The sequence below is a fragment of the Polistes fuscatus genome, unplaced genomic scaffold (genome assembly GCF_010416935.1).
Source record: "Polistes fuscatus isolate 324 unplaced genomic scaffold, CU_Pfus_HIC Scaffold36, whole genome shotgun sequence".
Lineage (NCBI taxonomy): Eukaryota > Metazoa > Arthropoda > Insecta > Hymenoptera > Vespidae > Polistes > Polistes fuscatus.
Window position 1 is genome coordinate 227,152 of NW_025113114.1, and position 24,662 is coordinate 251,813.

At 42.5% G+C, this 24,662-nt stretch overlaps 2 protein-coding genes across 2 annotated transcripts; both read right to left on the minus strand.

Moving 5' to 3' along the window:
• Window positions 1-12,732: 12,732 nt before the first annotated feature.
• LOC122520465 lies at window positions 12,733-16,048 on the minus strand. The gene is made up of 5 exons (XM_043640525.1): window positions 16,038-16,048; window positions 14,457-15,967; window positions 13,886-14,367; window positions 13,599-13,789; window positions 12,733-13,513 (listed from the first exon to the last, which is right to left on the minus strand). Exons 1-5 carry the CDS (start codon window positions 16,046-16,048, stop codon window positions 12,733-12,735), a joined length of 2,976 nt encoding a protein of 991 aa, XP_043496460.1.
• Window positions 16,049-21,570: 5,522 nt separating this feature from the next.
• Window positions 21,571-22,206, minus strand: LOC122520466. Its single transcript, XM_043640527.1, has one exon. It carries the CDS (start codon window positions 22,204-22,206, stop codon window positions 21,571-21,573), a length of 636 nt encoding a protein of 211 aa, XP_043496462.1.
• Between the last annotated feature and the right edge of the window lie 2,456 nt (window positions 22,207-24,662).

Sequence of the window (24,662 nt, forward strand, 5' to 3'; positions counted from 1 at the left end):
GAATGCAGTGAGTGGATGATCAGGTGGACGATTGCACCTGAATCCTAGTGATTACTTGAGGTTGAAAGTGACGGCTCCGGATTAGGTGCGGTTTTTGGTTGGGACGTCCTGGGCCGTGGAACATAGTGTGATGCTTCGCTCCACACTGTTTGCAACGCAGGCTTTTTTCGGCATGAGTTCGCGTTGTGTCGTCCTTGACAGTTGTAGCATAGCCTAGCGTCAGTTGCTATGGTACGCCGCGCAGAGACATTGAGTGCGCGAAACTTTGTGTTGTCCTGATAAGTGACGACCTGATGAACTGTCGCCGGCTTTCGGAGTGTTTGCGTCTTCACTGCATATGACTGGGCGGTGGTAGTCTCGATGCGTTCTAACGTACGAGCCCTTGAGTTCACAAATTCTTTGATCTGCTTGAAGGTAGGTTAATCGAGGGACGAGCCCAGTGAATTCTCTCTGTCTAAATGTCGTGTGACGTAGTGAACTATATGATGTCTCCAAAGTTCTCAACTCTCCCAGTGACTCCAATGTCTTGCGTGCCTCCGTTACCGTAGAAATGAGCTTGCTGAGTCTCGTCGCGGACTTCGATGTTAGTGGGGAGTCAGCACAGCTTATCGAGTTGAGCTTTGATGGGTAACCGCCTATTATCATAGAGGGCGTTGAGCATTTCTCATGATAGCTGCAGTGGGCTTCTAGTCAATGGGAAGTTTGCAAGGAGTTGTGCCAGTGAGCCCTGTATACAACTTTGGAGATAATAAAGCGGCTTAATGTCCTCTCGTTCTTCAGTATGAATCTTTGAATCCAGGCTAGTCCGCGTATTCATTACTCTCATTCACTGCTCTCGCGAATATTAACAAAGGATTCGCGTGAGATCTCAAATGAGACGCAAGCACCAATCACACACTTACACGAACACTAATTCTTACTTTGTAGAAAATTCGGCTCAAAGAACAAATGTTTAAAAATTGCCTTGTTGATGGTACGCTTGGAACAAAGGGAGCTCGCTACAAAGGTTTTAAATAAAGACACAAATTAAGTGCATGGAAATACACAATTGTCCTACGTAATGAGAAAATCTGTATGAGTACAGACCGAATGAGTTGCACAATTTGAGTACTACCGCACAGAGATATTATTGATGCACTGTGAGGTGAGTTAGTGATTTTGCTTAACGGTCAGTTATCGGTTGCACGTAGTCTGCACACTACGAGGAGAGATGACTAGAAATGGTGATGCATTATATTAGCCTTATGTTAATTGAAGAACTGTTGCTTCAACTGCTAGATGAGAAGACCAAAGGATTTAGATGAGTTTGTAAAGAAACTTGAGTACGCACGTTAGAAAAAGAGACTAACGAAAATGAGACAAAACCAAGGACGTGCATTTGAATTCAAGAGTAGGTAGACAATAGCCGTTAATAGCCGTTATTTCCGGTGATGCTGCTGCTAAGATCGCGCATGCTTGCCAGAAGCTGTGAGGAAGATGTTCGCCGAAAGGTGCTAGCCTCATTTGGGCCGATTGCGATTTTATTACTGTTTTGTAGCAAAGCTGATTCTCAAATAAATTTCCAAGGTTCATACGCAAGTAATCATTTATCATGCTCGTCTACTGATCGATCCTGGTTCGGAACTCACTTTTATTTCCGAACAACTCACCCGTTAATTCAACACCAACCGCCTGCACTCATCTATACCAATCATCGGTATTGGAGGAAAAAGAAAAACTCATACCCACAGTATTATAAATCTCACACACAATTAACCAAGTACAAATCGACTTCAGTGCTCATGAAGCTTTTCCTGGTGTTGCACTCTTTGTAGCAGCTTCAAAAATCGAGTACAATTGGGATTTAATATATCGATACTCATCGCTCAAAAAACTCATAAGAATGACAGCTCTCTACTTTGAAATCATAGCGAGACTGAGAAAGCACCCTCTAACTTCACCTGCAACAATAATCTCTTCAGAAGATATAGAATTTGTCAAGATATTTTGAGTTGGGGCTACTCAAGCAGCTTTCTTTTTACACGAAATCTACGTACTCAAGTCAATCTCAACTCTGCCAAAGGCTCACGCTTTCTCTAGATTAACTGCCTTTCTTGATCACTAAGCAGTCATACGAGTAAGAAGACCGGCTCAACCTGTCCTCACTAACATTGGATAACAAACATGCAGCATTGTTGCCACAGCACTCCTCACGCATTATTACGCTCATCAAAGAACACTTGCATCTACGTACTCATCATGGAGGCATTTAAATCACTCTTGTTGATAAAAGTCAATCATACTGGATTCTCGGAGGTAGAACTTCATTCAAAACCCTCATTCTCCGCTGCATATCTTGCGCGCGACAACGTGGAATTCGTGCACAGCGATTGATGGGACAGCTGCCTGTCGTGCGTGTCATACCATCACGGCTATTTACTCATACCAGCGTTGACTAAACTGGTCCACTCACAATCAAATGCTTGAAAGTTTGTGGTAAGAAATCAACGAAAGGTTGGATCTGCATCTTTGTATGCCTCACAACGTCAGCTGTGCACCTCGAGACTGTCAGTGACTATTCAACTGTGATAGCTTTATCCTAACATACAGACGCTTTACAGCTAGAAGAGGCATCCCACGCGACCTGCATTCAGACTGTGGCACAAATCTCGTAGGCGCGGAATCAATGTTAAAACCGATGTTTACTAAATGCACTCAGAAACATTATGCTATCTCATCAGTACTTCCAACCGACTCCACTTAGTGGCATTTTAATCTTCTTGCTGCACCACATATGGGTGAAAAGTGATAAGCGGTAGTGAAATCAATCAAATTTTAATATCCTGAAGCCTCTCACGTTCTAATTATATACCATGCAAAAACCTTAAATAGTCTTGCTGTCAAGATTCTTGAGTTTTTCTTTGGATATATGCGAGTAGGCAGTTGCTCCGCAAGTAACTAGCTTTCCTAACATAACGTCCCGTCCAAACCATAACTCGTACGGAGTTATTTTGGGTTGAGAACTCGTGTCAGTGCGATTAAGGATGAAAACCGACGTGTTTACTGCTTAAGCCCACAGTCTCAAGGGTAATTTCTTCGCATGAATCATTACTCTCATAGCCTCGACAACCGTACGGTTTTCTCTTTCAGTAGAAAGATTCCGGAGCCATCGTCTTCTTGTGTTACATCCCATGTTGCTTGAGCGTTTCTTTGACTGTTTGCTTCACAAACTCCAAACCATTGTCTGTACGTAGAGTTACTGTACTTTTTCCATACAATTTTTTGTCATTGGAATGAAATCTTTGATCCGTTTTGTACTCTCGTTTTTACTCTGTAGAAAGTATACGGTTTTGTAGAGAGAAAAATTGTCTTTAAACACGAAAAAATAACGTGATTCATTTATCAATTCCTCTTGAAATGGACCGTAGAGATCAGAGTGTATAAGCTTATCGGGGGCTTGCGGATCTAGTCTTCTGGTTAAGGCTTCGGGAAAAACATTCGGTGTGACTTAAACCTGACGAAATCATCAATTGATAAGTACTCAGTAAAGATTAATGTTACAAAGTCATTAATATTATTAACAATTATATATATAATTCATCATATTAATTAAATCCCAGTTACGACGTATAATAATCATTTAGGTATGCTTAGGAGCATTATAATTAACTGTCACTGATATGCAATCCTTACCTGAAAGAAACTGCTAATCAGATTGACAGGAAGATATTGAATTAAAATCATTAATGATGATAAAATGATCAATCCAAGTATCTGAAGTAGCGGTGTGATGTGTAGCATCATTGGTGACATTGTGCTGCGCGGCAATGAAAAATCGTATATAGGATCCGTTGACCAAAATTCTTGAGTAGTGTTTGTACTAGACTCATCCAAATCATCAGTCCAATAAATTTTTTAATTTTTTCGGAAGTGATATAGTGACATACGAATGAGTGACATAGGAAAGGATAAATAAATCAATCAACACAATTTTACGCGGTATAGAACACTTGCCTAGGCATAAAAACTCTCACGAACTTTAAAGAAAAGCCAGGACAATTGGAGACTTTATTCAAACAAATGATACAAGAAGTAGTACCCTGTTAAAAAGCTACACAAAGAACGCATGCACCTTTTATGGTCGCGAGGAACTTCTTTCTTCCTTACGCTAGTCAGCTCTCTTACCTACGTTTTCGCACAACTATTCACGGTACCGCAACCTACTTAGCCACGTTATCTGTCCTACAAATGGGCGTTATTCTCGTCGCCAACATCCTCAACCAGGAGGTAGTCTAGCCGCTGCGATTCTCTCCTACGTTGGTAGACCGGCAAGCCCTGTAAGAAACACCGCTACTCTCTGTAAAAGGAATGGTCGATTCTCTGCACGACCCTAAAACGGTTGTGTCTTTGCAGCAACCCTTGAATAATTGTGTCTCTGCAACCACTCTTGAATGGTTTTGTCTCTGCAACAACCCTGAATACTTACACGATAGTAGCTTGGAAGCGCACCACAAAGCACACCACATCTCTTACTTAAACAAAGTGAATATGGCCTCACTCTCTATTCTCAGAAATAACACTCTTTATCTCGCTATCCAGAACTGGACTGGACTACTGCGTGAGCTCTCGAGACCACGGTCCCACGCACGCCTCTCCCATCCCACCTACCTCAAGACGCAGTCGCATGTCCCTGACGTGCTAAGGCGGTCCACCATGTATTTTAATGTCCCCGCGCGCCCTCACAACTTAACTAAGGCCATCGTAACCGGTCCTATTTAGGGTGTGAATATACTCAATCTAATGTCTCCACGCCGTCGCTATCTAACCTATTCCGCGCGCAATACAAAACGGTCAAGTACCCTAATTTCACCGAACATCCCGCCCGCCTTCGTCATACTGACGAACCAAAACTAGCTGTTAATCGAGTATCTTAAGTGGTGGCATCTGCTAATCTGAGAAGGCTTAGCCGCGCAATGTGTCGCTGGCGTGAAGAAGTAGCAGTCTTTACGGTGACCACTCGAACCAAACCATCCGGCCCAGGGTGAACCTCTCTGACTCTGCCTAAGGGCCATTTTGAGGGGGGGTACCGGTCGTTTCTTACTAACACAAGCTGACCTACTTTGAAGTTCTCGCAAGGATCGACATTTTATTCGACACTGCAAGTGTGCCGAATACTCGCTCGACCAACATTTCCAGAAATTGTTTCGAATTCGCTAAAAAAGCTGAAACCTACTTAAACGGTTCTCAGGTAGCTTTGGTAAATCGGCGTTCTGAATCAAAGTAGAAACTCCCTCATTGAGAAAATGAGAAGGAGTGAGCGCCCCCAGATCGTCGGTATCCGAACTTAGCGGCCATAGAGGACGAGAATTGAGGCATGCTTTAATTTCCACGAGGACTGTGGATAACTCCTCAAAGGTGAGCGTATGCACCCCTATGACTTTCTCTAAATGGTGCTTCACTGATTTGATTCCGGCTTCCCACAACTCACCATAATGTGGAGCACTAGGTGTAATGAACTTCCAGTTCGTTCCATCGTTTGCAAGAAAATATGCCACTCTCTGATAAAACTCCGAAGCACGGTTGAACATAATCCTAAGCTCTTTATCAGCCCCCTGGAAATTAGTAGCATTGTCGCTTTAAAGATTCTGACAAATACCCCGTCTACCTGCAAACCGACGATACGCAGCTATGAAGGACTCAGAGGTTAAGTCACTAACCAGCTCGAGGTGAATAGCTCGAGTAGCAAAACAGACGAACCGAGCAATGTAACCCTTACTGGAGCGATTTCCGCGTCCCTTTGACATACGCACTTGTACCGGACCTGCATAATCGAGACCGGAATTCGCGAAAGCCCTACTTCCTACCACTCGATCCACTGAGAGCTCACCAATAAGCTGATGAGCCAATGGAGGCCTAACTCGTTGACAAAGTATACAAGCTCGAATAGTCGACTTAACTAGCCGATTTCTGCCTAATATCCAAATTTGGCACTTCGAATAACTCGAGGTCAGGGTTGGACCTCCATGGAGACACTGGTAGTGTGCATGTCGCACAAATAATTGACTAAGGTTGAATTCTGGGGCAAAATTAGTAGGTTTTCCGATCGAAAGATAAGCAAGAACTAGCCAAACGACCTCCTACTCGTAAGAGACCGTCATCCTCATTCATGAAGAGATTTAACTTAGAAAGGCGATATCCTTTAGGCAATCTCTTGCCCGCCGTCAGGATTCCTATCTCCGTCGCGAACGCTGTTGCCTGAACTAGACGAATGACCATCACTCGAGCGTCAGATATCTCAACACTGGTAATAAAATGAGGTGAAGAACTTATATCTATTGGTTGACGATTTCGTACCCAGAGAATTGGACGCCTGCAGTACGCAACATCTCGGCCACGAACTACGAATAGATAGAGATAATCAAACTTGTGAAATTAAAAGAAGAATATCACTAACTTGGGCTGCATATGGGCGACTTGGTTATATATTTAAAGAAAACATCCCCCTTTTCCTCAAACGTAAGGTGTTTGAAAGCTGTGTCCTACCAGTTATGACCTATAGAGCCGAAACCCTGACTCTTACTAAAAGCTCCGTGAGGAAAATAAGAGTGGCTCAGAGAGCCATGGAACGTTCTATGATGAGAATATGTTAAGAGATAGGATTACGAACGAGTATATTAGGAGGCAAACGAAATTTACAGACGCTGTTGAAATTATAGTTTCCCTAAAGTGGAACTGGTCTGGACATGTGGCCCGTATGAGGGATGGAAGGTGGACTAAAATATTACTGGAGTGGAGACCACGACAAGATGCTACACGCAGTAGAGGACGACCTCCTACTAGATGGCGAGACGATCTGAAACGCTTCAAAGACAATTGGATGCAGGAGGCACAAGATAGAAAAGGATAGACAAAGTTACGGGAGGCCTATGTTCAGCAGTGGACAACTATGGCTGTGTGATGATGATGATGATGAGTACGCTGGACAGGACGATGGACAGGACTTCGGGCTCATTTAGGCTATAACGGACATGGTTCACTCGAACAGCCTCGCTCGACTGTGGCTACTGGACTGAGGGCATGGAAAGCCATGCCGGGCCCTGCCATCATAGAGCGCTCTTAGCTAACTCTTCCGGTGGAACACTTCGCAATGCCAAATTGGCAGGATTTTTCTCAGTCGGAACATGGGACAATGCTGCTGAAAGCAGTTGAGTTTGAATGAGCGAAACGCGATTGGCGACAAAGGTTTTCCAATGGCACGGATGCTTACGAAGCCAAGTAAGCACGATCTGACTATTTGACAAGACAAAAATTGGACATTTTTGTAGAAAGTCTAAGCTAGTTAGATGAAGAATAAGCTTAACCCTTTCGCTACTGACACCGACTATAGTCGACAGTCGCGCGAAGTGCTGTGTTTACGGACACTGACTATAGTCAGCGGCCGCGCGAAGTGCTGTGTGTACGGACACCGAATATAATCGGTTTCGAGTGAACACTTACACTTACGCTTAAATTTGTTAATATGTTAATTTCTGAATACTCAAAATATACTCATTTTTATGATTTTCATATAAAATGACGAAACAGTTGTTACATAATTCTCAAAAAAGTATCTACATAAGAGAATTCCAAAATGCCATTGAAACACTGCACAGCGCGGTGTCTCGTTCAGTGGCGCTACTTCCGCGGAACGGAGTGCCGTAGGGAAAGGGTTAACAAGAAGAGCTGCTCCGCAAAGTTCTAAATTAGGAATACTCACAGTCTTAACAGGAGCTACCTTTGATTTAGAAGCTAATAACGACACGCGAAACTTCCCGTGACCCTCGTCAATACGCAAATATACCGCTGCGGCGTACGCACGCGAAGAGGCATCCGTGAAACCGTGTATCTGTAGGATGTATAAATTATATATGGATATGGTAAAAAATAGTTAGGAGTGTGATTGTAATCAGAAGTAACTATTTATTAAGTCGACAAAAATATAACACTAACACTTGACTATACCGTAGCTGGACTTACACTGAACCCGGTCCGAACTGAAACGCTTCTCTTTTATACTCTCTCATCGTTCCAGAAACTTATCGGTCTCTCTCGAATATTTATCTATTTATTTACGAGAAGCATCGAGTGGTTTCCATGCGACGAAACATGAAACGAAACATAGGGTGACGCATTCCTCACGTGGTATCGCCTAAACAAACAAATGCTGGATAATCTCGAAGAGAAAGTTTCTTTTCTTTATTTCTCATCCTTTATATCTGACAAGATGATTTCGAGGTACTTCCTAGCCACCTCCCTACTGATATACACGGCAATGTATCTAACCCTTAGCAATATCTATACCAACCCTCACGGATTTCCGACGGTAACGGAGCGTCCCAATCACATTTCAACAGCCACATGTCCTGCATTAATATCCTGGCAACAACAGTAATCGGTGAAAGCCATCCTAAGGGGTCGAATAAACGCGTGATATTCGATAAAACCGATCTTTTAGTATGAGCGGCAGCCATGTCAGCCAGGCTAGCTGCGTCGAACATAAACTCGTCCTGTTCTGGAACCCAGCGCACGCCTAGTGTTTTAACCGTCTGGTCATTCTCGATCGATTTCTCCGCGACCTGTCTTACTGAATCTAGAAGTGCTTCTGGATAATTCGCGGCCCACTTATCTAGTTTGATACCAGCAGAAACTAAAAGCTCTACAATTTCTACCCTCTTTCTAACCACCGCCAATATGTCGTCCGCTCCCGCGAAGATATCGTCGACATATGTCTCTGTCTGCAAACAACGGGCTTCGAGCGGGAACCGCGTACCTTTATCCTAAACCAGCTGCGATAGGGTGCGAATAGCCAGGTAGGTGCCATAAGTGACCGTATTGAGTCGGAATTCCACCAGCTCCGATGAAGCGTCAGGCGACAAGATAATTCTTTAGTAGTCCTGATGCTCCGGAACAACTCGAATCTTTAAACGACCGTTCCTCGATCTAGATGAAAGGGTTAAAGGGCGTTATTATTTAGATAACAGTTTGTCAGGATTAAAAGGTTGGAATACACATATATTTAATCGTACATAAAATCACTTAAACATAACTCTTCGTAATTACATAAGCATAACGTAAGAAAACATAAGACGTAAAAACCGTAAGACATAAGACATAAAACTCAACAAGGCCACACAACAATTTCACATAATACGACCACTTAATACCTCGACATTATACCATAAGACTTCCTAACACTTAATCATAAGACATAACTCCAGTGCAATCATAGGAATAACTCCTCTTTTCTTATGCATCAGTCCTACCGCCGAAGGAGGGGTAAAGGGGGACGCAAGGCGGTCCTAGTCCCTTTTCCGACCCATTATTGGTCATCAACCGTCTTTCTTTCAAATCTACGTAACACCTCAGAGTAGGAGTGCGTACAAAGCGTTCTCGAAATCTCCACAGTCTAGATCACCAGACGTTATTTGATCACAAATAAATATTATATCCTTTTCTGAAGAGGACCCTATCTTACGGATTCAATAGTGCCATAAATTCTCTATTCTATCTTATACAAACTAAGATTAGATTATCCTATATCTTATCCTAAACAAATATTACTCCGTTACAGCTCGCCCATCCTGACTTAGTTCGGCCTCCGAACTCGCACGCTTTTAAGATTAACAAAAAAAAAATGAAAATAATATGTTTCTTTAGTCTCTTTCTACGCGGGTACCCATGGTCGCATGTTTGAGGCTTTCCACGTCCCAAGATACGGCGTTTGCGTTAATTGGAAACCCTCGACGTCTTTCACAACGTAGCGGTCGTTTCTTAACACCCTTTCGATTTGATAAGGGCGTTTAAAGCGCGGTATCAATTTCTGGGATATACCCGGGGTAGCATTATAGTTCCTTACCATTACCTTGTTGCCCACTTGGTATTGCTTCGCTACCTCACGTCTTTTGTCGTTAACACGTCTATTCGCCTCCTGAGCTCGTTGGATACGTTCATCCGCCCGCTTACGCACGCTTGGTAGATCTCGCCTTCTACCGACACATCCATGGGCTTCCATTCCCTCACGCAATTCATCCACAACCTTTTCCCGCTGACGCACACCAAATAGCAAAACGCTTGGGCATTTTTTCGTTGTCTCAGATACAGTATTATTGCATGCAAACTCCACATCACTTAATACATCATACCAACGCACGTTCCTCTCGTTTGCTAATTTCGCAATCATTGGTAAAATGGTTCGGCTATACCTCTCAACCTGACCGTTCGCCTGTGGCAAGGCTGTAGAGATCTTTACATGTTGCACGTTATTAACTTTCATAAAATTCTTAAATTCATTGGAGGTTAAACAACTTCCTCTGTCAGATATGATACGCGCTGGCCGACTATATTAGGTAAAATACAAAGTAAGACACTTAAATACCTCGGACGTACTCGTAGTCCTTGTTGTATACAATTTTATATACTTAGTAAAAGCATCCACAATTACAAAAATATATCGTTTTTTCGAACGAGCTGTTTGGGATATTAGCGACAAATGGTCTATATGTAACGTACCGAACGATACGTCATCCTTTGATATTGAATGCAGCAAGCCTCCGGACCTCCCTGAATCCGGCGTGAAAGCGACGCACTTTATACAGCCTTTAATGTGCTCTTTGATCTTTGATTTCATTCCCGGAAACCAATAACTGTTCAAAATATTTTCCATTGTCTTACTGACGCCAACGTGTCCCATCTCGTTGTGGTACTTAAATATGACGGCTTTTTCTAACACCGCGGATACATAATATAAAATCCGATCGTGATGCTTACGGTATATCAAATCGTTCCGTAACTCATAAAATTTACTTTCGGTTCGTTCCAACTCACTACGTATCGTTTTTATCACAGAATCGTCGTCCTGGCACAAAGCAAGGTTCTTACCGAAAGACTTATCTTCTACAACTAATACTTGCCGGCTTAACGCGTCTACATGCTGCATACGTGAACCAGATCGGTGTTCAAGTACATAATCATAACTTTGCATCTCTAATACCCATCGCGCTATCCGAGGGTGCGTTTCCTTTTTATTTAATGTTAGGCTTAACGCCTGGTAATCGGTAAAAATCTTAAATCTGATACCCAACAGGTACGGTCGAAAACAACGTAACGCTTAGACAATCGCGAGTGTTTCCAACTCGAAACTGTGATATTTCGACTCAGTTTCGGACTTTCTTTTAGAAAAATAAAAAAGAGGATGCAATCTACGGTCCGACTTCCTCTGCAATAAAATCGCCTCAAAACCTATACTACTCGCGTCACAATGCAATTCTATCTCGTCACGTGGTGAATAAATACCTAATACCGGCGGGTGCATTAGTTTCTCTTTAAGTTTTGTGAACGCTTATTCCTCGACGTCCCCAAATCGAAATTTTACATCCTTCCTAACCAAGTCGTAAAGAGGTTTGGCAATAATTGAAAAATTTTCTACAAATTTACGGAAGTGAGAGCACAAACCTAAAAAGCTCTGTACGTCCCGGACGTCCCTCGGGATCGGGAATCTCTTTACCGCATCGAGCCCGTTATCCATCGGTTTAATACCGTCACACGTCACCGTATATCCGAAATAATCTATTTTCGTCTGGAAGAAACGACATTTATCTAAACGTAATTCGAGCTTATTTGCGACGAGCAACTTAAAAACTCTTTCTAATAACCATAGATGATGTTTTATTGTTTCAGTCGCTACAAGGAAATCATCTAAATATACCGAAACATCACCGGTGTGAATTGTTCGAGAAATAACTAGTTGGGATAGAGATGAGCGAAGAGAAAGATCGGATAGTATTAAGAACAAGGATAATAGACGGACGAGATAGGCAAGTGGACTGTATTATTTTAATTTCTGATAGAGTTCGTATGTAACGAGATTTATTAAAATTTGTGAACAAAAGAAATAGAGATAGCAAAATTATAATATGATTTAATAACTAGTAATATATGGACTACGCCACATGTACCGGATATCACGCCACGTGTGCCGGAAGTACGTAGTACGAGAAGTCGTTAGCAAGGTAATAATAAATTTAATATGAGAATGGATAAAAATTAATGAAACGAGTAAGACAAGAATGAGAGGTCAGAGGTTAATAGATTTACCTGATATTTCGTTAATGAAAGTGAAAGATAGTGTAAAGAGATGATCAGTAAGAAAGACCCAACACAAGGCTGGCCTCGTTGAAAAAAAAGAAAAAGAAAAAGAATTAGATGAGATGGAACGATGAGAGATGGAACGGTGAGAGATGGAACGTTGAGAGATGAGAAGAAAGCGAGATGTAGTCTAAGGAGATGATGCACAATTATTTTTGATTTCGAAAAGTACGTCCGCACAGATTAACTTATTAAACGATTCTACCTGGACCACGCCACTTTTCGGTTCGAGTCGAGGAACAGAGCGGAAGATAGAAAAAAAAACGATACACCAATTAGCGCGTTCCACGCTAGGAAGAGAGAGCAACAAAACCAATAAGAGAATAACACGCAGAGGATGACGCCACAAGGGACCAATGATCTATTTGCACGTTAAGTGGCGTGATCCCTTGATGAATAAGAACAATCGATATGTCTTCTTCTCGATGATAACAGGCGGCGTCTTAATCATGCTATCTGAGAGGTGCTGTCATCTAATTTGAGAGGCGCAATTTTCGAACATTCTCCCCCCCAATTCTCGAGCGTGAATCGAGAATTTGACATGACGAGATGTGCTGAGCTCTTTACAAACTATGTTTCTGTGTGCGGTTGAAGAGGCAATGGTGCGAGCTTGACGATAGGTCTAGTGATAGTGCTGGTAGCGGTCTTCAGCGTGACAACCCTGCAGAGACCGTCCTTTCCTGGGTGTAGTTTTATCACTCTGGCGAGAGGCCATTTCGAGGGCGGAAGTCGCTCGTCGGTGATGAGGACAAGAGACCCTTCCCTGATATCGTTCTGCGATGTCTGCCATTTGGATGTGGTCTGATGCGCTTGCAGACATTCCGTCGACAACCTTCTCCAAAATTGCTGGAAGCGCTCTTGAATCCGCTGAAAGTGAGATAACCTGGAATTTGAGATGTCTATTAGAGAAGGCTCGGGGATAGTTGTCAATGCCTCCCCTCTGATGAAATGCCCTGGTGTTAATGCTCTGATGTCATCAGGGTCCTTCGAGAGAGAACTGAGAGGTCGAGAATTAAGAACCGCTTCAACCTGAGCTAAAAACGTGGAGAAGTCTTCGAATGTTAGCAATGTATCCGAGATAGTTCGTTTGAGATGATACTTAATAGATTTCACCGCCGCCTCCCATTTTCCGCCCATATGTGGTGCTGCTGGAGGATTGAAGATCCAATTAGTGCCATCATTAGAGAGAAGTCTTTGGATCTTGAGAGATTCCTTCGTTGCAGCTGAGAGTAGATCCTTAAGCTGCTTGTTCGACCCCTGGAAGTTGGTACCACAGTCGCTTCTGAGCGTTTTTGGAATACCCCTACGGCTGGTGAACCGGCGAAATGCCTTGAGAAATCCTTGAGAGGTCCTAAACTAGAGGTTGGGCTTGTGAGAGGGCAAGTGAGATGCCAGGGCGTTCCTCCAAATCCTCTTCCGGTGAGGGTGGCATTGACGAGGGCCAAAATTCTGGCGACTGAGAAAGCCATGGTGGACCACTCCACCATAGTGGGTGATCAATGAGTTGAGATGCAATGAGCCCACGAGATGCACAGTCAGCTGGATTGAGCTTTCCGGAGATGAATTTCCAATGAGCATGGGGTACGGACACGTGAATAGCGGCTACTCTATTGCCTACGAATTCCTTCTATCTCATAGGATTGTTTTTGACCCATGCAAGGGTCACAGAAGAGTCAGACCACAGAAAAGTTAGAACGTCCGAGAGGTCGAGAAGTCTAATTACTTTTCCGGTCATCTTGGCTAACAGGGCCGCTGCTGAGAGTTCAAGCCTAGGAATTGTCAACCTCTTGAGAGGAGCTACTTTAGTCTTAGCACAGAGTAGACGGACTACTGAGGATGAGTCTGCATACGACACCTTAATATATATAACTGCTGCCATCGCAAGTTGAGAGGCGTCTGAGAATCCATGGATTTGTATTGAGGTTGCCTTTGACGAGAGGTTTATCCATCGGGGAGTCTCTATGACTGATACTTGAGAGAGATGTTGCCTAAACTGAGACCACTCGTGAACGATGTCTGGAGTGAGATGATCATCCCAGCCAACCTTTTCCAACCAGAGTCGTTGCATGAGAATTTTCGCTTTGATCACTACCGGAGAGAGGAGTCCAAGAGGATCAAACAATTGAGCAACTTCTGAGAGAATGATGCGTTTCGTGACCGCTTGGTGAAAAGTAAACACATCCTTCTGAGAATTCCAGGAGATGCCTAAGATCTTGGTAGTGCTATCATCAAACGAATGGACAGGCGAGCTGTCAGACTGTGAGAGAGAGGTACGAGTAGGTTGGGGGAATTACTTTTCCACTTGTCGAGTGGTAAACAGGCGGAGGAGCACATGTCCTCTAACTGAGATGCGACTGCATTGAGATGATCAATAGTCTCTGCCCCCCCTGATATGTCGTCAACATAACTTCCCTTGAGAATAGGGTTTACTGCAAGAGGATAATTATTACCTTCATCCTCAACTAGCTGTTTAAGAATGCGACAGGCTAGATAAGGAGCTGAGCGAGTACCATACGTGACAGATGTAAGCTGATATGCCTGAACTTGAGATGATTCATTGACCCAGAGAACTCGTTGAAGGTCATGGTCTTTGGGATGTACTTGGATTTGGCGGAACATTTTAAGAATATCTGTTATGAAAATGTACTTGTGTTGCCTGATCCACAGCAGTACATCGAAAATGTCCGTTTGAGTCTTCGGAACAGTGTGCATAAGATCATTGAGAGAGATACCGGTTGAAGACTTGGCTGAACCGTTGAAAACTACCCGCAGTTTGGTGGAGGAACTTTGCTCGCGCCAAACTCCGTGATGCGGGAGATAAAACGCCTGAGATGGCTCAGGAGCATCGAGAGGAACAGGAACCATATGTCCTAAAGACTCATATTCTTTAAGAAAACCAGAGTAGGTCTCCTTGAAATTCCTATCGGTTTCGAATTTCTTGAGAAGTCTTTCAAGGCATCTCATGGCAAGAGACCTTGAATGCCCGAGGGTGGATATGTCTTTCGAGAATGGCAGACGAACCATGTAACGACCAGTTGGCAATCGAGAGTGCGTATCAACAAAGTGCTGCTCGCATTGCGATTCAGCGAGAGTCAAGGTTGATGCGGGGGAAGATGAGACTTCTTCCTGAACCCAGAATTTTGTGAGAGCTTTGTCAAGAGAATCGTTAGAGATGGCATGGCAGATTTTGAGAGGATCGACCTTGCTTGAGTTGGAAGTTGCGACTAGAACTGCCCAACCGAACCTCGTATGGAAGGCTATAGGTTCTGAGTCGCCTCCCATAACAAGCCGAGAGGACTTGAGAACTCGTCTCAGATTATCAGCACCAATGAGAATGTCAATGTGATCTGGAGTGAGAAAGTCAGGATCAGATAATTTAAGAGATCTGAGATGAGGCCAGTCTTGCTCCGATATTACAGACGACGGCAATTGAGATGTGATTTTTGGCAAAATGAATGCCTTAAGGTGAACCCGAGATGACGAGTATGTCGATTGGAGAACCAAGGACACTTGACCTTGGGTCGCTCCTGGAGATGTACTACCCACACCCTGAATAGGAATGTTTCCTGGAGAACGGCTAAGCTTTAGCTTATCTATGATTTTAGAAGAAACTAAAGTCAACTCCGATCCAGGATCAATGAGAAGACGTACTAGCTTAGGCGATCCATTTAAAGATATGGCAAAAGCTTTACAAGTAGCTAAGAGTACTGGAGCTCGAGAGCACGTTGAAAGCGAGGGATTAGACGAACGATCGATGTCTGAGATAGGTGACGAAAATCTGACTCGTTTGGTCGTCTGAGAGGACCTTGAGGAAGATGAGATGGTCGACTTTACAATGGATCTGTGAGGACGATGTGGGTAATGAGATGTCCTACCTGTTTCTCATTCTGAGGACGACTTTTTTGAAGAGTCCTTAGAAGAACTCTTCTTGATAGATATGGGTTTGGTAGGAGATGATCGAGTTGAAGATGACTTTAAGCTGGAGGATCGGCGATGAGATGACTTTGAACTGGAGGATCGGCGATGAGATGACTTTAGAACCGAAGATTTCCGACGGTCCTCTCTCGGTGACTCATCCGAGGATGCCCGTGAGCTATGAGAGGGCGAGACTCTCTGAGATGTCTGTGTTGTTTCTGATAGAGTGCTCGAAGACCTTGAGATTGGCAGAGATGATCTTGATTTTGGAAGAGATGTCCTAGGCGATGGAGGAGATGTCCTTGGCGATGGAGGAGATGTCCGCGATGAAGGAGATGTCCTTAGCGATGGAGGAGATGTCCTTTTCTCGAGATGAATGAGCGTGTGATGTCGATCTCCACACTCGTTGCATCGTCTATTACTCCTGCACTGCCTGACGTTATACCTGCCTAGGCAATTGTAGCACAGGCGATATTCTGCGATGACTTTCTCCTTCTTATGCTGGCTTAGATGCTTGAATAGGGGACAGAAAGCGATGTAGTGCCTGTGACTACAGTAAGTACTGGTATTAGAGAGGTCGTCTATAAATGGCATAGGATGTTTTTTAATTGTTCTTTCATCCATTTTTAACTGAGATGATCCGGAAGACTGAGATGTTGATGCTGGCGTAGTAGCCGAAACCTTTATGTTTAAGGCCCTAGCGTAGGACCTTGTGGGGGCTGATTTGGGCTGTTGAGATGTTCTTTTGCCCTCCCCGTAAGACCTACGAGTCTCGATATGTTCCAACGCTCTTACTGTGCTAGTGAGATGACTTAAGAGTTGTTCTAGTGGTGGGAACTCGCGTGATGTTCCCAACCTTGTTTCCCAGTCCTCGCGAGTTTTGTCGTCTAACGCCAATCCCACCTGATGAACTAGGATGTGATCCCATTGATCAACCGAGCATCCTAAAGTCTCTAGAGCACTTAGAGATGACGTGACGATGTTAATGATTTTGTGGAGGGATCCAGATGACCTTTCCTTGATGCGAGGAAGGGCCATCAGCCTATCGAGATGAGCTAGAATCAATAGGCGTTTGTTGTCGAACCTGTCAGACAACCTATTCCATGCTATATCGAAGGAATCAGCGGATAGCTTTAGATTTGATATGACTTTAGCCGCCTCTCCCTCCAAGCTGGTCCTTAAATAATGCAACTTCTCAACCTGTGAGAGGTCTGGGTTATTTTTTATCATAGAGGAAAATAATTCCTCAAAGGGTCTCCAGTCTGAGAAGGCACCTGAGAATTTCGGCAGCGAGATGTTCGGCAGTACCGTCCTTGGACGAGATTATGTCTGAGATGTGACTGGCGGTACTTGTTGAGAAAGCTCCTCTATACGCTGGTTTAGTAGCGTAAGTCCAGCTAGATATTTTTGCATGGTCGTATCATAACGGTTATCCTTAAAGTAGGACTGTTCCATAGCCGTGTCTCGAGATGACGATACTATTCGGTCGTGTTCAGCATCGAACTTTTGCCACGCTGTTCGAAGCAGTTCCCTTGTGTCGACCGCGGTAGAGAGAATCATTGAATTAATGTTTTTGATGTTGGCTGTAAGGCTTGAGATGGTATCAGCACGCGCCTCCTGCAGCGCTAGTTTCGCAGCCATGTTGATGTAGGATTGCGATTGATACGTGAAACTATAAAGGAGTAGTAGGGCCGCCCCCACTACTTCCCAAGATGATCCGTGAGTGGGGAGATGACGATAAGTCTCGAGCGTGTAGCGTGTTCGTCGATATGCAATAATAATTAATTCACTAGGGAAGAATATTATTAGAATATTTTTATATTTTTAACGTATCAAAAAGGATTTTACAAAATATATATTATAAACTTAACAAATGTAATAAAGAGAAAATGGAAATAGTGATTAGAGTTCAGTCTTTTTGTCGCTGCTAGTAAAACGCGTGTGTCTCGCTCGGTGGTTGTAACGGAAGAGAGCGAATAGTAGCGGCTGTTCATATACTTGGTGCTTTATTAATTCTTTGGTTTCGTTACTAGCGGCGTGACGGTAAGAGTGCCGGTGGCGCCAAGCTTTGGCGTGACGGCCACAATACTCCCCCTCAAGTCTCTTGAGACGGTAAGTTGAAAGAGACTTTCTTCTTAACATATGTTTTAGTTGGTATATTGGTTGTTGCTGACCAGTGGTGTTCAGGCATTGGATTGATTACTGTAGGTTGAGCGTCGTTTTCTGTGTCCGTTTTTGATATATAGGTAGGTTTCAATCTGTCAATGTTAATATCCTTAAGCGTACCATTTATGTCTAATTCAAAAATTGTATCAGATTTTCTTCTTGTAATTTTGTATGGTCCTCGATAGGGTTGTTCTAGCGGTGCTTTGACATGATCTGAGCGAATAAATACATGAGTACAAGTATGGAGGTTTTTTGGAATAAATATCCTTGATTTTATATGATGAGCTGTTGGTGTCGGTCTCAATCCTCTCATGTATTCACGATGCTTTTCTACAAAGATCTGTGGATTAGCTGCAGAGTCATTGTTAATGAAAAATTCACCTGGAATGCGTAAGGTAGTTCCATAAAGCATCTCAGCTGGTGAGGCTTGTAAATCTTCCTTGTAGCTGTTACGGAGTCCAAGTAATACTGTGGAAAGTATTTCTGTCCAAGGTTTTGGTGAACACATTAATGAAGATTTAAGTGTGCGATGCCATCGTTCGATTATACCATTTGATTGTGGGTGGTAAGGTGTTGTGCGTTGTCTATTGCAACCGATGAATCTTGTGAAGGCCTGGAACAAGGATGACTCGAATTGTGAACCTTGATCAGTTGTTATTGTAGTAGGCGTGCCATAATGTGCGATCCAGTGGTCGAAGAGTGAAGTAATGATGGTATCCGCTGTAGTATCTTTTAATGGAATTACAACAGGCCATCTGGAGAAACGGTCAATGATAGTCAAACAGTATTTGAAATTATTGTATTCAGGTAGTACTATGATGTCCAAGTGTATGTGTTTAAATCGATCATCCGGTATGTTGATGTGTTGAGGTGGAGTGTGTGTGTGTCGTTGTACTTTGGAAAGTTGGCATGGTATGCATTCATTTGACCAAGTATCTGTATCTTTGTTGATGCTTGGCCATACAAACTTCTGTCGTAGTTGTCGTGAAGTTGCTTTCTTGCTTGGATGCGAAAGTCCATGAATGATGTTAAAGGCAGTTTTACGAAGAGTAGCAGGAAGAGAAGGTCGGATGATTCCAGTCGATACGTCACAGTAAATACCAGTGTTGTCAAGTTTGAGTTTATTTAACTGTAGAGAAGTAGTATTGTTTCTGAGTATTTCTGTAAGTTCAGTGTCGTCTTGTTGGTGTTGTTGAATTGTTTGATAGTCTAACGTCGTTGGTATGTCGATTGTGTTGATTCTTGAAAGAGTGTCAGCAGCTACGTTTTCCTCACCCTTTACGTAGACTATGTCCGTTGTAAACTGTGAGATGTAGTCTAGTTGTCTAAGTTGTCGTTCAGATGCCTTTCCTAGTTTTTGTGAGAAGGCGTAAGTCAGTGGTCTGTGATCTGTTCGTATTGTAAACTGTCGTCCTTCTAAGAGGTGTTTGAAATGTTTGGTGCTAGCAAAAATGGCAAGAAGTTCTCTGTCGTACGTGCTGTACCGTTTTTCAGTTTCTGTCAGTTTCCGTGAGAAAAATCCAATCGGTCTCCATTGGTTGTCATGTTCTAGCTGTTCAAGCGTTGAGCCGATTGCTGTGGTTGAAGCGTCTGTCGTGAGTCGTAGTTTTGCAGTTTGAATTGGATAATAGTTAGGAGTTACAGAGGAAAGTGCTTTTTTGCAATCATGGAAGGATTGTTTTGAGATTTCAGTCCAGGAGATAGGAGTTTTGTCTTTTTTTTTTGAATTTTTAAGATAGACTGTAAGAGGCAGTTGCAACTGCGCTGCGTTTTTAATGCAAGGTCGATAGTAGTTGAACATGCCTAGAAATTTCCGAAGTTCCAAGACTGTTGATGGGAGTGGAAAATCGTCAATAGCTTTTACTCTATCAGGATTTGGATGATATCCTTCACCGCTGATGTGATAGCCAAGAAAAGGTACTTGTTCCTGTCCAAAAATGCATTTGTTGACATTGATTGATAGTTTGTGATCATGTAGTTTCTGGAAGACTTGTTGTAGATGGTCAGTGTGTTGTTTGTGATTTTCAGACATGACCAGAATGTCATCAATATAAATAAATACAAAGTCCAACTCCCTAAATATGTAGTCAATATATCTTTGAAATGTTTGAGTAGCGTTTTTCAATCCAAATGGCATTCCAACGTACTCGTATAATCCCCAAGGTGTTGTAATGGCTGTTTTTTGTATGCTGTCCTCATTGACTGGTATTTGGTGGTAAGCTCTTGTTAAATCGATGGTTGAAAAGACTTTTTTACCGTGAATATTTAAGAATAGGTTTTGAATTAATGGTGGTGAGTATTTGTCTGGTACTGTGATACTGTTTAGTTTGCGGTAGTCACCACATAGTCTGTATGTATTGTCTTTTTTCTTAGTCAGATGTATTGGACTTGCCCAAGGGCTGCTGGATGGCCGTATTACTCCGTTGTCCAGGAGTCTGTGTATCTCAGCTCTAGCTGCAGTTGCTTTTTCCCCAAAGAGTTTACGTGGACGTTCAGTAACAGGTGGTCCTACAGTGACGATGGTGTGACTGAACGCACTCTTTGCGTCTGGCAAAAAGAAATTGGGTTTAGTGATATCAATGTATTTTGATAGCAAACCTGCAAATGGCATGTCGTTGCTGACGGTTGATATGCTGTGGATTGTCGTCTTAGTAGCTGTGCCTGGGATTGAGAGCATGGTGTTTCTGTCTGTTAACTTTCCGTGTCGTATATCTATTAATAGGCCATAGTGTGCTAAAAAGTCCGCACCAAGTATAGCTGTGATGACCTCAGCGATAATGAAAGTCCATTTGAAAGGACGTTTAAGACCTAGATCGAGAGTAATAGATTTGGTGCCATATGTTTTGATGTTTGATCCGTTTGCAGCGTATAAGCTTAGATGTTGTGCTGTTAGTTTCTCTTTGCAAAGCCTGCGAGGAAAGATAGTGACCATGGAGCCTGTGTCGACCAGATATTTTACATGAGTGCGTCTGTCGTAGACGTGGAGACGAGTTTCTGTCTTTTGTGATGAAATGGTGCTGCCCTGGTCCGTCTGTGCCGCGGACAGCATTTCTAGTTTCCCTGTTTGTCCTTCATCTGTGAGAAGCTACAAGGCAGTAAGCAGCGTTGTGCATTTATGCCGAAACGGCGATGATAATAGCAGATCCCCTCCTGGGAGCGTGATCGGCTGGGAGATCGTTGACCTTGGTACACCGAACGGCTGCGACTGCGTCTGTAGTTGTTGTTATTAGATTGAGCGAGTCTGAGCTCATTGCTTGGGCTTTCTAATCTCAAAATGAGGCTATTTAATTTTTCTTCTAAAATATCCATCCTTGTATCCCTAACGCTTTAGTTCCCAAAGGCGGCGTTACGGTGCGAGACGGCCATCACACCCGATTCCGTGCAACTTTCCAGCATCGCATCCGCCACGTCCGCCAACTTTCCTAGAGGGACTTCTGTACAACCAACTAAGTATGTTCGGATATTTGTGGGCATGCTTTGGAGGAATTTGGTACGAAGAAATTCTTCATGGACCAAATCACCGGTCAGATTGCGCATTTCCCGTAGGAATTGTGACGGTTGTCTGTCGCCCAATTGTAGTTCATTGAGGAATCTTAAAATTTGTTTCTGTTTCGAATCTGTCAATCTTTGTAATATGAGTCCTTTAACAGCATTATACTTATCTCCTTCCGGTGGATTTCGAAGAAAGTCTGATATTTTGTCCATTACATCAGGAGTCAATGCCTCGAAGAGAAGTTCGAACTTCCTGGCGTCCGAAGTGATACGTCTGTTCTTAAAGATATGCTCGATTTGTTGGAACCAAATGTCCGGCATACTGCTCAAGAATGTTGGTAATCTGACTGTAACCTCGTTTACTGAATCAGCTGTAGTTGTAGTTGTGAGATTGCTGGCTGTTTCCGCTCCAAAGGTCGCCTGTTGGGAAGTGGACGCCTCTTGTGGCATTCGCCTCGTGTTCTCCGCCATGTTGGCCGCGTCTTCGTTCCGTCCTGCGGCTCTTGTGACTGGTGGTGAGCGCTCTTGGTGATAGCTGACTGTCGCGACTCGCGGATTATTCCGCGCTTGGTGATAGCTGACTGTCGCGACCCGCGGATTATTCCGTGCTTGGATGCAAATGGGTTTAAAAGCGCTCTTAGATTCAGGAAGCCCTATTTGTTTTATTAAGGACCGATTTATTCCGCGCGAATATATGTTTACTAAGGTTGATTCGAATCGATTTTGCGGAATAAATAGTAGCGGTTTGGAAGTGATCGGCTGTGTAGATGCGATATTAGTTTTCAGTGATAAGGAATACAAAATTACATTACGAGTCGTACCAGATACGACGATAAGCAGCGCGTTAGTGTTAGGTCGAGACTTTATGTTGGTAGCAAAGCTATTTTTAAGCGAAGAAAAAGAGATCGCTGATATTATGAGTATAGAGGTAGATCGCGATAACGATTCCGGTTCGTCGCAGGTAATGGAAATTAATGAAGACCTTCTGTCGGACATAAAAGCACGGGCACGTAAAATCTTTGACAGATGTTACATTAAAGCGCAAAGACCGTTTAGTTCAGCCGTTGAAAATACAATGAAGCTTAAATTATAAGACGATAAATTTGTCATTTCGGGTCTCCCAGAGGCGGCTTCGAAGAGCTTACCAACTGCAGTGGTTAAACTTGGTAAAATTATAGAGGTTCTTGATGTAAGCGCTAATAGTTTCTCATTGGTAGAGAGAATTGGATACAACAAGAAGAAAAATGGTAAAGGAAACTCTGTTCGCGAACGAGATATCATCGTAAAATGCCATTCACCAAATTTGGTCGATAAGTTTTCTGCCTGCAGGAGGAAATGCAATGATGTTGCAGCAAATTTAGTCATCAATGGGTCACAAAAGACGCCAATTTTTGTAAATAAGCGGTATCCAACGGCATTGTATAAATTGCGACAAAATATTGCTAAGAAGTTTTCTCACATCAGCAAAAAAAATATTTGGATTACGGCTAATTCTGTTTGCGCGGACCTTAAAAATGGATCGGAACCTGTAAAAATTTTGCCGTTAATGGACCTATCAAATATCCATAGTCTATGTAAATAGTATTGTAGTATTGGCTCTCAGCAACGTAATATTATTGCTGAATCATCGTTTAATTTAAAAATATGTCACTTAAATGCCCAATCACTTATTCCTCATATTGATGAGTTTCGTGAATTTTTTAGAAAAACTAATAAGGACATTATTGCTGTCTCTGGATCATGGCTTTTCAGTTGTATTGTAGTTGCTCAAATATGGCTTCCGATGTTCCATTTACATCGACATGATCGCAAGCGTCGTCATGGTGAAGGTATTTAATTATTTGTACGCAATACGTTATTTTCTCGTATTGTTGCTTGCTCAACAAATCAAATAGATGGTTTTCCTGAGTACATGATTGCTGAAGTATGGTCATCAGTTCGTAATAAAGTTTTAATTTCCGTGATCTACAGGCCGCCTAACACAGCATTATTGAATATTTTTGAGCAAGATTTTGATGAGTTATTTATGCATTATAAAAATATTGTAATAACAGGTGATTTAATAGAGACATTTAGCGTGTTTTGTGACTTACGATTTAATTTAAAAAAAATTTCTTTTTTTGTTTTGTTTTTAACCATGTTTGTTGCTTTGAGCCAATACTACTATACTACTATTATGGAACCATTATACTTTTATCTACTATTTTCTTTTTACTTTTATCTATTTTCTGTGCGTTATTACTATCATAATGATAAGTTAAATAATAATTACATAATTTTAATTTCCGATCTGTTTTATCTATACATTAAATTGTACTATACTGTAATTAATGGCCTTTAGGGAGCCTAGGCTCTAGGGTCAATAAAATATTATTAAATAAATAAAATAAAAATAAACCATTCTCAAGTGCACCACGTAGACTATCGTATAGCGAAAAATACGTGCTAAAGAATATCCTAAGAGAGCTTCTTGACAAAGGGGTAATTAGGGAAAGCATCTCGGAGTATGCATCACCGATTGTGCTGACGAAAAAGAAAAACGGACAAGTACGATTATGTGAGGATTTTAGAAGGCTAAATAAAGTCACGTTGCGCGATAATTTTCCTCTTCCGTTGATCGAAGATTAACTTGATTTATTAAGCGGGAAAAAATACTTTACAACTCTCGTTTTAAAAGATGGATTTTTTCATATTAGGATGGACAAAGGATCGATTAAATATACCTCGTTCGTTACGCCAATGGGACAGTATGAATATTTAAGAATGCCTTTCGGCCTTAAAAGTGCGCCTCTCCGATTTCAACATTATGTTATAGAAATATTTCGAAAAAACATTCATGTTCGAAAATTGCGCCTCTCAAATTAGATGACAGCACCTCTCGGATAGCATGATTAAGACGCCGCCTGTTATCATCGAGAAGAAGACAT

Coding starts and splice junctions, on each gene's coding strand:
- LOC122520466 (XM_043640527.1), bottom strand. CDS start 22,206: ATGGCGGAGAACACGAGGCGAATGCCACAAGAGGCGTCCACTTCCCAA.
- LOC122520465 (XM_043640525.1), bottom strand. Junction 14,368..14,456: donor ACCACTCGACAAGTGGAAAA/GTAATTCCCCCA, acceptor CCAAGATCTTAG/GCATCTCCTGGAATTCTCAG. Junction 13,790..13,885: donor TAGCCAAGATGACCGGAAAA/GTAATTAGACTT, acceptor CCTATGAGATAG/AAGGAATTCGTAGGCAATAG.